Here is a 14207-nt window from a genome sequence, read left to right on the forward strand (position 1 = left end):
TGTCTTTTCTTTGTCTTCCCTCCTGTAGCTGGTCAGCTAAGCCAGTCAGCTTATTTCTCCCTCCAGCTGCCCTACACTGTACTGGGGCTCGGACGCAGCGCCAACTTCCTGGATCACCTTTTCGTCGGCATCCCCCGGCAGCCTGGAGAGACGGTGAGGAAATTTTACCGAGATAACTGCCAGTACTTCTGCTGCAGGGTTCATGGTCTCACAGAATGTCTGAGGAAGATTCCTTTACAGAGCTTATGTCACAGCAAATAGCAAAAGGAAGGAAAGTTGTGCAAAAAAATGAGCCTTTTACAACCCCAGGTGCAAAGTGATTTAAAATACAACACTTGTAGTCAAATGCCAGATTAAGTCATTTCTGAGCAGCTTAACGTGTCCTGAATTTAACAGTGTACGGCATGCCTGACTAAGACATTGAATGTCTCTGTAATGAGCCTCGGAATCGTGGTTTTAAAAACAAGAAAATCTTCCAAGAAAATATCAAATGATGGATGAATTAATGGAGGGAGCAATTGAAGCACTTTTTGTAAGTCATAAGCGGAGAGCAAAAAAGTTGTTTTTCTCCAACTGCTCCAGCATTTTTCATGATGATGCTTGATGTAGCACATTTCTTCCAGGGATTGTGAGATTAGTTTGAAAGGTGTTTCGTGAAGGTTCAGTAGAGGGATTTCCCTCCACATACTTTCTTATCAAATTAGAAAGTGAGGTAAACAGAGACTACAGTATCTCCCTAATCTTGCAAAGGCATTTAATGCTTGGTTGAGATTTTTCTTTAATTAAAGCAGTAGTTTATGCAAGGAACTATTTTATACCTTGTTTGCCAAATGACATAAACACAACTGTTTGCTTGCTGTTGACGTTAGTTCATAAATATAGAAAGAGAGACGTTAGTCTGTACATTTTATAGCTTTTATGCTTGAAATATAAAAATAAAATATAAAAATGAATTATCATGCATCTTAGCTTTAAAAAAAAAACTATGACATCTTCACAATCTCACAGTTACTACTTTTTTTCTCTCCAAGTTTTACTGGAAGTCTTTGGTTTGATTTATGTATAATTCACCTAAACACAGGCCAGCAGTTTTATTTTTGTAGGGATTTTCACATTTTATTTACCTCTGCTTCTCCTGCTTAATGAGGACAATATTTTCTCCGGTGTCATAAACAATGATTTGACTTGAAAAAGCATATTTTGCCACCCACATCTCACTAGAGGCGTGATTGCGCAGTAGAATCTAGGTGAAAGAAAATCAGATTTCCCTGCCCATTTAATGACTAAAAAGTAAATAAAGGTTGAGAGAATTATGTGACACAGATTGATGCTTTACGGAAGCTAGATTACACAGCTCCTTTTTAATGTATGGGATGATTGATGACATCAACAGAGGAATTAATAAAGGTGTAGCGAGCTTCCCACTGAAATAGAAATGCTAATGGCTTCCTTTTTTACTACTTCTACACATCTTTGCTGAGCAACCAGCTAAATGACTGTTTATGAATGACTCTGAATCAACCACATATGTGATTCCTGTCATATGGCAACAGATCAGTATAGTAATAATAAAAAATTGGTTTTATTTTATGGTTTTTATCTATTCTTTGTCTATATTTCTACTCTTCACTACCTCTAATCTCATCTCTCTTCAGTTCAGCTCTCTCCACCTTCGTCTCCGTCTCTCTTTTTCTCTCTGTAACGTAGCACTGTCACTCTGAATATTAGGCACGACAGGGCCCCTTTTCCCTCCTGTGTGGTACCAAGGTTTTCGTTGAACAGCTGATTAGAATTGCAGATGGCTCAGTCCGCTAGTCAGACAGCATAGGGCACCGGGAACACTCATCACAAACAAACTGCGTTATTGTCCTCTTTCCACACCCTCCTTTTTCCCATGCAAAGGAATGCAATCCTTTTTCCCTCATTTTTCCTCCTCTCTTGTCCCTTTTACAGTGTGAATTAATTAATGCCTAAAGATGTGCGCTATTATGCAGAGTAGTTTTTTCTTTGGTGTCCAGAGGGACTGGGGAGTGGAGTACCTCCATTGAATCTACCTGTAATGAGAAAAGAGGCGAAGGTTTAGAAATCTGATCGTTACGCCACCCTGCACAGTCGGCTTATTTAGCTCTTTCTGTTTGCCAGCTCTCTTGATCTGCTTGTCTCTCATTTTTGTTTTGTTTCAATCTTTATTTCTGTCCTGTTTTCTTCCTGTCTCCCCTGCTGTGCCCTTTACACTTTCTCCAGCACAAAGAGAGTTTCTGCCCGCTGGTTCGCAGAAGGCGATGTTTTGTAGAATCTTAGTGGATATCTTCTTCCCTCTGTCCAATCAGTCCTCTCATTTATTCACCCCTCCTCATCTTTCTCTGTGAGTCTCAGTCCTCCTGTTCACTTATCTTCCACCCAGGGGATTCCCTTTGCTGTTCAAAGTGGTTTACTTCACTAATCAGTCCCCTACTTGTCACTCTCACTCTCTCTCTATCTTCCTCATCCTCTAACTCTGTATCTGTCTCTCTCACTCTCCATAGTGTGCCAGTTTTCCTGGCTTTGAACCAGAGTATCTCTCGTTCTCTCTGAAGACTTAGGAACACTTTTCTCTTCCAAACAGCCAGATCGGATCTGCTCCCAGGCAGCGGTAGTGGAGGCTGACTCGTCTCCAGCTCTGCTCCCCCGCCAGTTGCCGCACCAACGGCAGTGCTTTCCAAGAGCTAAGCGACAATGGCTGGCGGCTAGAATGTGCTTGTTATGTAAAAAGCAATGCCGTTGCTGTACGCTTATTCAAAATAGCAAGATGTAGTTCCTTCCAATTGATGAAGAAAGGAGTCACAATTAAAGAGCAGTGGCACTTACAGATTCTGCCAAACGTAGAACTGGAATTCTTTCCTCTGAACTGCGAGTATAGTTACAGCCTTTAAATCATTAATATATTGCCCCCTTCTCCTATTTATACCACTGCGCTCTTAACCCATTATGAGCCAGAGAACAACCCCAGTTGCCTGAGCAGGCTCTTAAAGCAGAATAATATGGATAAGAACGCTAGCAGACACAGACGACTACACTGGGCTTTTCCAGAAACCTAAGCCCTGTTTTATAAAGATGCTAAATACAGCCTGTGTCAGTCTCATGTCAGATGTCACCACTAGTTGCTGAGCCCTAAGGCAGCAAACAACTAAAAATGAAACTGAAACTTATGCAGAGTCAAGCTGCTGTCAAACAGTTCTCCAAGCAAATGTTTGTAAACTCTGCAGTTATGTTAAGTCTGTCTTAACCGTCTCAGAACTTTAGATATTCCCCAATATAAAAGATTTCTTTTTTTTCCTCTTGCAAAGTAGCCTCATTTATTCACTTTGCAAGGCATAATTAACTCGTGTGGTAAACGGGTTGCCCCTTCTCGTGCCAAAGTATTCATGTGCAAGACACTGAACTTGTTCTGGCAAGGACACAGTGGAAAGTGGTTTGCAGAAAGTTAAAAGGCACTCTGTAATTGCAGATCTTTTAGAGAAGCGATTTCCTCGTTCAAATCCAAGTCATAGCCTGATGTTTCTAGGCTAAAACCAGGCTTCCTTTCTCCTACTCTTTGAGCTAACAAAGTAAAAATGATTGCAGTATTTAGTAATTAGGGATGTTTGTGGCGTGATGAGGTTTTGCCACCTTTTTAGTATACAATCAAATATACAATATGGTTTCTTGCTGTAAAAGCAAAATCATTTTTTCTTTGTAAATTTGTTGGGTTTTTTTCTTGTACATATGTCTCATTACCGTTGTCTTAATTAAAAAAAGAAATCTAATCTGCTTTCATGCATAACTATGAGGTTCAATATATTCATCATACTGTTTTAGCTTTTGCTTATTTTCATGATACCTGCATGTAACGGCCCTGCTTAACCTTTCAGGCTTTCATTTTTGCATTTAAATTTTGAATCAGGCAATGTGGCTAAATGCTTTAAAATCATAGTAAAGTGTAAGTTATCTGCTCCAGTCTACAAATGTCGGCAGAAAAAAGGCTAAAAAAAAAAAAAAAAAGAATTGGACAGTATGTCCCATTTGTCCTCATTATCGCCACTGTGGTGTCCTTTTGTAAGACCTGTACCCCTACCTGTACAGGGAAGCTGTTCAGTGACCAGCAGGTCAGATTGTGGTTGCACTGAGCAGCTTCTACACAAGAAAAGTACTTTAGTATATTCACAGTGTTCCTGCAAACAAGAGCTTTTGACACTAAAACATCTCAAACTAAAATAAGCTTTAAGATGAGCCTGAGGGATCTGTCTGTCAAACACTGTCTCTCCCTCGCCTACACAGAAATGAGTCGAGATCTAATCAGGAAATATAAAGCAAAACTCTTATTTGGGTAAACTAGGAATGTATCATAATTTAAAAGCAGTATCCCTGCCACTGTGGACACTCAGTGTTAATATAATCAGTGTTGATATAATACCAAACAAAGAAACCAGTAAACATGAGCATTCAAGTTGTAAATGAAACACAGGAGACAAGACATCATTAACATAAAATACTTTTGTTTTTCCAGAATTTGCTAAATTGAAATGCTAATATTCAAAAACACTACTTATCTTACTTAATAGTAATTCTGAATCTCTAACTTGTAAATTTTCAAGCTGCAGTCTTCAGATGTGATGTAGTGAGTCATTACTGGACTGGAGATTTTTGTCAAAATAATTGACTTCAGTTAGAATTTTGTATGTACTTTTAATGTGTGTTCTAACTTTCAACTCCCATAAATTCAGTCTTCAAAGCAGACCTTTCTGCTGCTGCGATGTGATGCGTTACATGATGAAAAGACCATGTGAATTTCATCAAGACGGAGACTGACTTCTCCAGATGGCTGCGCTCGCACACAAACTGCCACAGAAATCCTTTATCATACATGCAAATACACCCGGCCATATGTACCACACTCACAATAAAGAAAAAAAAGGGTTTTATTCACCATAGCCTGGGTAATTTATTTCAAGTAGTAGGTTATCTATGTCTGAAACACACGGCTTAAAATAGCAAGTCCACAGTAGCTAAGAATGAGACCCATTACTCTGCCTCGAAGGGCTTAACATACATATTGTGTCGGTGTGTGCATATCTTAAAGCAGTCTGCTTGTATTGCACATATGGTTGCTATAATGTATTACTGTGAATAAAGATAATCAGTTAATGTGTTTTTCTTCTCTTTTCAGGAGATAAGGAACAAGGAGTGGACGGCCATCATTCCCAACTCTCAACTTATTGTCATGCCTTTCCCACATGATACACCCCGCAGGTACATAAACGCTTACACCTCTAGATATAATACAATATAGACGGGTCACAAATGGCTGCTTTCCTTGTTCACAGTCATATAATTTGCTCAGAGAACCTGTTAACATTTGTTACTATGGACACTATTCAACACTTAACCGCCTCGCCTGATGTCATTTGCTGGCATATTCGAGTTAATGTTACCCTCAGCTCGCTCCAGACAGCGTCTCTGTGGTATATCTTCACAAAACAATACCCAGAAGTGAGAAAACATGCTCACGCACACACGCTATTACCTCGCAGCATGTGTCCTCATGTTATCATGACGCTATTCACATGTAGCTGAAAACCCAGGAGGAGCTCCAGATGGCTAGTCATCGCAGACAAACAATGACACACATGCACTTTCCTCGATAGGCTCATAACACTTGCATGTTTGCCAACGCACACATACCTACATATACACCACAAGTGAAATCAGACTAACTGACTGTTTATATGAAAACAGGCGCCTTGGTAGTCTTTTCACACAAAGTACAAGCTAACAGATTGCAAGATGTATCATGATGAAGATAAAGTTAATACATCAAAGTGGCTGGATTTCTGGAAATACATAAAAGTTCTTAGAAACTAGAGAGAGCGCAGTCTTTCATTCTGTTCAGCTGTATGACCAGAAAGTGAAAGAGTTGTTCGTTTATTTATTTTAACATAACACAGTCTCTGCTAATGTCCAGCATTTTGGTAATTGCATTGTTTTTCTGTCAGATAAAACTATGGCAAAACATAAAACAGCATATGGCAATCTTTCTTTGTCTCTCTTTCTCCCTCTCTCTCCCTCTTCTTAGTTGGAGCGCTAAATTGTACCTTACTCCCAGCAACAGCGTGTTGCTGACGGCCATCGCACTGATCGGCGTGTGTGTCTTCATCCTTGTTATTATTGGGATCCTTCATTGGCAAGAGAAGGTCAGAACACACACACACAGACACAGAGTAGCGTGTTGTAGTTAATGTTGGCCTCTTCCTGGTGATTTACTGCTTCAGAGTGTGAGTGTGTGTATGTGTGTGTGAGACAGAGAGAGAGCAGATTGGTCACAACCAGCAGCAGATGGGTCTCACTGTCCCTGTCCTGTAGTCCTCTCGCCTCCCACCAAGACACACATACACACTCTTTCTCTCGCTCTACCTCTCTCTCTCTCGTTCTCGGGGTCACAACCTGGAAGGACGTTCAGCTGTAATTGCCTTCTTCTGTCCTTTCAGCACGGCAGATCTGCTGTTCATTACCGCCATAAATGTGCTCTCCAGGGAGTCGATGCATGTTTTCATGTTTTTGGTTTTGTTTTTTTCTTCACCTCCTCCGGTGAAGAAAAAAAACTGTTTTCTTTTTCTTTTTTTTTTAATGGAGGCACACACACACACATCACAGTCTCAGAAAAATGTATCCCATCATAGCAGGGTTGATGACACTCAGACACAAACACAAATTATCGCAAATGTTCTCTTTTTTTCTGGATTGTTTCCTTTTTCATCCACACACACACACACACACAGTCTGCTGGGCTGAGCAGTGCAGTAAGTTGTTGGCATCTTCTCCAAACCATCTGCCGTGAGACCATGTGCACTTAATGTGTTCCTGTGTGTGTGTTTGTGTGTGTGTGCGCGTCTTCACTCAGGTTGACATTCAGCATGGTTACACACACAGAAGGGCTCTAATTGCCCTCTTTTTTAGAAACGTGGGTGTGTGTGCATCAGCTTCATCTGAGCTGATGCGAAATTCAAAAAGATAAAAATAAATAAATAAGCATGGCTGGTGCCCAAACTACGTACACAAGATACATCTAGCAGGCTCAGGTGGATGGGAGGAGTGATGAGTGTGTGGATGAAAGCTATGTTGCAAGAGCAGGAAATGGGGAATGCAATTAAGAAAACGGTTATTTCACTCTTAAAGGTTATTTACGATTCTGTTTATACACAAGCTACTTAAACGTGCTTGGGTGCAGCCCTTCAAAAAAAAAGCAGAAATGCTTAGCTCAACATGAATCGTACTGTACATACGTCAAATGCTGATTGGTTGAAAGTTGGACAGTATAGTATTGACATTAGTTTTTGGAACAACAGGTTGGAGTTTGAATCCCAGTTAGCACATACACCCAGTAAAGCTAGATGTTAACCATGTCTACATCTGGTACCAATCGAACTCCTTCAGTTCACATGCTGACGTATCCTTGGACACGGTACTGAACTCCAAGTTGCCCCTGATGCATCCATCAGACTGTGTCAATGCCAGAAAGCACTTAGGCGTAGATAAAAGCATATGAATGTTTGTGTGGATGAGACTTGTAGTAAGAAACCGCTTTGAGTGCTCAACTGAGTAGAAAGGCTATATGAGTACCCGTCCATTTACCAAACATCAAAGATAAAAGAACAGCATGAAAAGCTCAGACAGTGGCTACGTTGGACACTTTTACACACATTTCACTTCAGTTCTGTTATGTTCAGTCCCAGTGTGTACTGTTGTTGAGTAGCCCACAGATTCAACTCAGTTCTGTCTTGTTCTCACAGAAAGAAGGAAGGAAGCGGTTGTCAGTCATAAACCAACAATATATTTGGCTTTGAACACTGTGGTGTCCATAGGCTGACTAGTCACAGTAATCAAAAATGTCTCACTACCCCCCACTGTACCCCTAATAAGAGTAATAGTTACTAGTTCCAGAAAGGTTTTTGGCCTTTTTGACTACTCGTTTCAGAGTTCTCATTTCCGCAGCATGCAGTTCAGTAACATTTTCTTAATGGTTTAATAATATGGTGGTATATCATATAGTACTTGCAAACTCATGATAGGCTTTGATTAGATAGATTAGAAGCAGCACAGGAATATATTATTCAAATGCACCGAAATATGTAACATCGCACTCATCATCATTTCAATTCAGAACAAAACACTGCACCACATTGGTGAGGCATCCAACATTCACAATGCATATGAAAACTCATTTGATTCAGATTACTAAGTGCATTATCAGGTTTCCACTGTGCATAATCCTGAGCTTCCACTGTGCATGCAGCAGAACTTCAGGTTCAGTGATTGAAGTTCTTATTGAAATGCTCCTTGGGAGTCACAGTTGAATTAAGCCGTGTTTGCACTTGACTAGTACTACCTGGGGAACTCTGTGCAGTTGGAATATTTGCAGAGGTAGTCTGTGATGTTTATCCCATGCAAATCTGCCAAGGCTGCAATTTGAAAAGTAGAAATTCCAATTATCTACCATGTTACACCAAATACAAAAGTGCTGTGAAAAAATTATCCTTTGCAGTTGTTTGTTTTCTTTTTACTTTTCTGTTACCTCTGTACCGCCCAAGAATTATGAAGGTTGTGTTTAGAAACATTTTGGGTGCAAATTCAGGAGGCTAGAGTGTCTGTACAGCTTAGAGACAAATTCACAGAAAGGGCAACTTAAATCTATCTAAAGAGCAAAATCCCAAAGTATAATGAAATGGTTGACATGCAGGGCAGCATGCTTAAGGAACATTTCACCATCTTTCTTTAAAATGTAGCAGGCTATTAGTAGTAAGTTAACATTAGGTCTGTAGCAAGCAGCCAGATGCCTTCTAATCAATATTTGCCATTATATGAGAGTAATATCAGTGGATTCCAATAAAACTCAGATCTACCCAGTTCAAATGTGCCACTCTAAACACAGACATGAGTGGGTAATTTTTAACTTGCACAAGATTTTTAATATGACTTATCTTTGTTTAGCTACACTTTTACAGTTGTCATTTATACCATTGAAAACATGGATTTGTTTTTTTACTTCTAGAAAGGTGAAATAACACTTTTCACTTTGCAACATTTATTTTTACATACATCTGCACATAACAGTTTCCTGCCATAAATCAAACTGCAGCTGTCTCTAATTTAACTGGTGAACAGTGTTTTAAACCCACAGCGTTCTTCTGTCCCTAAAGCTAAACAGCATTGACTCTATCTGAGGACGATCTCCAGTGTCTTGTCGGTATATACCCTTCAGGTTGTTCAGGTTGACACAATTTAAAGATAAATTTGATTTGAATTGGACTATATGTCTGGCCTTGATAACTTGAAGACACACAGCTGAACTGACTGGCTAATGTGGTGTAACCTCCTTCACCACCCAGAGAATTAACACTGAAGGTAAATCACATATAAAAGCTGCTAACATTCTTTCTTATATCTCATCTTCTCCCATCTCCTTTATGCGGGGCATCCGCTAAGGTCAAGGCGAGACAGCTGATTGACATTTGGCATTTCTGTGTGTTTGCACCGCCGCCTCTGGTATTTGCTCTTCTAATAACAAAGTCAGGCAGAGGGCAGAAGCATGAGGGCAAAGACACGTTGCCCAGCCTAACCAGCTAACAGGGCTTTTACACAAATTCTGTGAACTTCTGTTCAATGCAATATTAGCTAGGGATATGAAGAAGTCCATATGACTATATTCCAGAAAGTAGAAGAAACAAGTATTTAAAGGCACCTGTTAAACCATTTTGAACCCCATATTTTTATTCTTGGACTTTGTTAGAGTCGATCTGCATGATTCACAGCTCGTGTGGCTCAAATATGGGAGGTATGTCTTATCTTACATATATGGTATCTCACTATGGTTCAGCCTATTGGTTTGTCTGAAATAGCTGTCCTCTTCCTTTAAAGCCAATTTTATTGCAATTGGCTGCCCGTAGCAAGCAGAAGATTTTCTGACCAGATTGGTAAGTCTTTTGTGCACAAAGCCAGCGAGCTATGTGTTTGAGATTACCATATTAGTGATATCCTATCTCATGCACAGAGCTAAGAGTAGAGCAACTGCCTGAAACAGAGCTTTTTGAGTGTTCGTCTCCCAGGGATTAGGTTCACATACACTGACCTCATTATTTGAAACTTCGGCCATGTTTAATGCAAGAATCAACCTTTGCAACAGTATATAAATGACACAAGTTGAGGAAAGGTCCCCTTTAAACAAATTGTGGGAAAGAAAAAACCAATGAAGCAGAATTTAATCAATCTCATCATCATGCAGGCCAGACTTAATTAGCTGACATTAAAGCCCTGTGAGACTTCAGTATGCATCACTGTAGTTTTCCACCTGGTTTGGAACACAGACCAGCCCACTGTGTCAGAAAACCCTTTAGATGGACACAAATCAATGCTCTGCTGCTTAATGATGATTCAAGCCTCAGGATGACTATTGGTAGTATCCCCAGGACAGTCAATTAAACCAGGCCTGGACAGCAGCACAGCCCAGTGGATTGGTTATCCAAAGGAAAGAACATCAAATCAATCTGCTCCCTAAAAACATGTTGCTTTTTTTTTTTTAAAAAGAGTAAAAAAAAGAACACAGCATCAATCAATATGAGATGCTGCAGTCTTTGAAGATAGATGAAGGCTTTATTACAAACCAAAACTGACAGGATTAAAAAAAAAAGATTGAATAAATGTGTTTCTGCTCGTCTTTTGGATGAAGCAAATTAGTCAACATCAGGGACGCGCTGGCTTACCCACAAAAGAGGACATGCGTCTCAAAAAATCTTTCTAATGTAGTGACTGGGTTTAGTCGTTTTGTTATGCTAAAACATGAACGGCTCTGCCGTAACATTTAAGCAACGTTTAAATGTTTGGAAAGGGAAAAAAAGATCTGACAGTATTTTAACTTGTTGCCTGTTCACCCACAGAACAAAGTCATTGACTGACTACACAATCAGCAGTCCACATAACATAGAATTGTTGTTATTCATTTGTCTTCAACTGTGCCAAATCACAAACTTTAAAGATGTACATTTCACCCCTTTAAACCTGTGCCTCATCACGTCTTGATTATAAAAACAGACCAAAACCTTTACTCTTAGAGTGATAAATGAGATAATAATATGGACACTACCAGAGTAGCTTTGTATGATTCAAAATAATCCTTCTGTATTTTACAGTGGTGTTTCCCTCCTTCCTGGTTTCCTATTTTTTGCATGTTTGTTACACTTAAATGTTTCAGATCATCAAACAAATTCAAATATTAGATAAAGATGACACAAGTAATCAGTTTCTAAATTGAGCTGTTTAATATTAAGTGGAAAAAAATCCAAACCTATATGGTAATGTGTGAAAAAGTGATTTCCCCCCTAAACCTAATAACTGGTTGGGCCACCCTTAGCAGCAGCAACTGCAATCAAGCGTTTTCAATAACTGACAACGAGTCTTTACAGCACTGTGGAGGAGTTTTATCCCATTCATCTTTGCAAAATTGTTTTTCAACCATATTAAAAGGTTTTCAAGCATGAACTGCCTTTTTAAAGTCATGCCACAGCATCTCAATCGGATTCAGGTCAGTTCTTTGACTAGGCCACTCCAAATCCTTCTTTTTTTCTTTTCTTTTTTTTTTGTTAAACCATTCAGAGGTGGACTTGCTGGTGTCTTTTGGATCATTGTCCTGCTGCAGAACCCAAGTGCGCGTTAGCTTAAGCTCACATTGTCCTTCAGGATATTTTGGTAGACAGCAGAATTCAGGGTTCCATTTACCACAGCAAGTCTTTCTGATCCTGAGGCAGCACAACAGCCCCAGACAATCACACTACTACCACCATATTTTACAGATGGGATGATGTTCCCTTTCTAAAAATGCTGCGTTACTTTTACACCAGATGTAATGGGACAAACTTTGTGAGTCAGATTCTACTTAAGTGATTTCTTGATTGAGAACAGGTGTGGCGGTAATTAGACTTGGGTGTGGCTAGAGAAATTGAACTCTAGCCACATTGAGCTTTCCAAAGATGTGATAACAAACAATCACTTTTTCACACAGGGCCATGTAGGTTTGGATTTTTTCCCCCTTGATAATAGATAATTTAGAAACTGCATTTTGTTTTTACTTGCGTTATCTTTGTCTAATATTTAATTTTTTGATGATCTGAAACATTCAGTGTGACAAAAGTACAAAAAATAGGAAATCAGGAGGGGGCAAACACTTTTTTACACCACTGTATATCTTGTTGGTTCTACCCATTAGTTTACCATCTCTGACACCAGCTGTTTTGGCTCCTCTTCCTTAAGGCCACCCTTCTTTTAATGCAATTTTCTTCAGTTTGAATGATGTCACTGACATCATACAGACAAAAATAGAAAAGAATTCCTGAAACTGGGTGATTAGATCAGTCTGTCACCTCAGCTGTTGACTCACAGGGTTTACTTGTTACAAGCACTGACCTCATTATTTAAAACTTTGACCTTGTCCCCTTCAGATTCAACTAAAAAGCATAGAGTAGGTATAATTAGGTCCACTTGGGCCAACACGACATTTAAAGAACTGGATCATGGATTTATGACACATTTACAAGTGTGGCTTAAAGCAGATAAGACATATGTAAGCTGTTTGTCGCAGCAGTTATTTCTCTTGGTAATCAACAGACCCCGTACTGTTTCCAGAGATGTAAGGGAAATCCTCATTCTGTGCATAAATACATAGTTGAGCCAAAGCTTACACGAGGCTTCAGCAGTGTGAGGTTGTCCACATCGATGAGGATCTTCTGCATATTTTTAGCACAAAATTTCCTCCCTTTGTGCGACTGTCCCTTCACTGCAGCTCAGCTAGGAAATGCCCGCAGAAATGAAAATCTTGTACTTAAAAAATACCCACTTGATCAGGTTTTTTATTCCTGATTACTTACACTGGCTTTGTGTTGGGAGAAACATGGCCAGTAGGAATGGCAGGAATGATTACACCAACAATTACACCGATATAAAACATCTAAACAAAAGAATACTTTGATTCCAAATGGCTCCCAAAGTGACATAAATGGTTCATTTATAGATTTGACTGTTCTGTACAGAGACTAGTTTTACATAAGGAGGGTTGAGGACTGATGTTGGGAATTAGTCTGCAAATTTTAAACAAGGAGATTAGGGTTGTGTCCTGAGTATAGCTTTTTTTACTTCAATATTATTTTATTTGTAGGTTCTTGGTTTGATTATAGGGACCAAAAATGTATGTTTAGGTGATTGAACAAATCACTGATTTTGTTCAAATAAACCCCGGAATATCAGACACTTGTTACTGTTACGGCCTTGATCAATAGAATAATGGATTCTAACTCATCCGTGGCCATTTTCACATGTGAATAATCATTTTACAGTAGTTTCACACACATTTGCACTACTGGAAATACTCTGTGTGGTTTTAGTCACCGAAGCTGTCTGGGTAGAGCTTGCAGAAGACCACGCTGTCTGACATCATACAGACTTTTTAATGAGGGAGCTAAATGTTTTAAAGACCAGCTAATGTCCAATCTGACTTTGTCTCACATCTGCGTTCACACCTGCACTTCTTCCAGGTGATGTCTCAAAAATTTAAAAGCTGTTATCTATGTGTGAAAACGGCTTAAACGGCAGGGTCGACCCCAGATCCTTTCTGTTAAGCTCAGACATTTTGCATGTCATTTTTCACACGGCTGCAAGAGCTCACTCTGCATAATGGTTGTTTTAACCTGCAACGTCCACCTGGTGAGGAAAGCATCAACTTGGTGTATTCTGGAAGGTGCAGCTTATAAATAATTTAGTTAATACCCTCACAGTCCTTTTTAAGAAAGATAGAATTGCATGTATTACAAGTACGCAGGAACTACTTCTTCATTAAATTTAGCATTTGAGAAGAAATCGCGGTCTTTTCAGGTTGTTGGTAGTGAACAGTCAGTAAGTTGGGACAAAGTGGTTCTGACACACTTACAAATTCAACAGTAAGGGTGGAAAAAGTGTCTTTAGTTTTATTTTGGCGAAAAACGTTTTACACTTTCCTTTGAAGTCTACAGGGGGTTGAGTTTGACACCTGAAAGAGAGATGTAGGGTGGAGTATCACTTCAGCTGTGACTTTTGATACCACAGTTGCAAATGTTCACACATCCCCATGGCCTCCTCCTTCTTGTCTTCAAAAAGAACTGTACATTATCCCT

At 39.5% G+C, this 14207-nt stretch overlaps 1 protein-coding gene across 1 annotated transcript in view; it reads left to right on the top strand.

Moving 5' to 3' along the window:
• itfg1 (integrin alpha FG-GAP repeat containing 1) overlaps positions 1–14207 on the top strand; it is a 156912-nt gene that overhangs the window by 138609 nt on the left and 4096 nt on the right. Inside the window, exons 15-17 of the mRNA XM_085351740.1 lie at positions 29–153; positions 5186–5268; positions 6092–6209. Coding sequence (XP_085207866.1) covers positions 29–153; positions 5186–5268; positions 6092–6209 — 326 coding nt within the window. The remainder of the gene's footprint in view (positions 1–28; positions 154–5185; positions 5269–6091; positions 6210–14207) is intronic.

Source organism: Diplotaxodon limnothrissa, linkage group LG1 (genome assembly GCF_057381915.1).
Source record: "Diplotaxodon limnothrissa isolate DT_005_m linkage group LG1, D_limnothrissa_male_GT1.1, whole genome shotgun sequence".
In the NCBI taxonomy this organism is placed as follows: Eukaryota; Metazoa; Chordata; class Actinopteri; order Cichliformes; family Cichlidae; genus Diplotaxodon; species Diplotaxodon limnothrissa.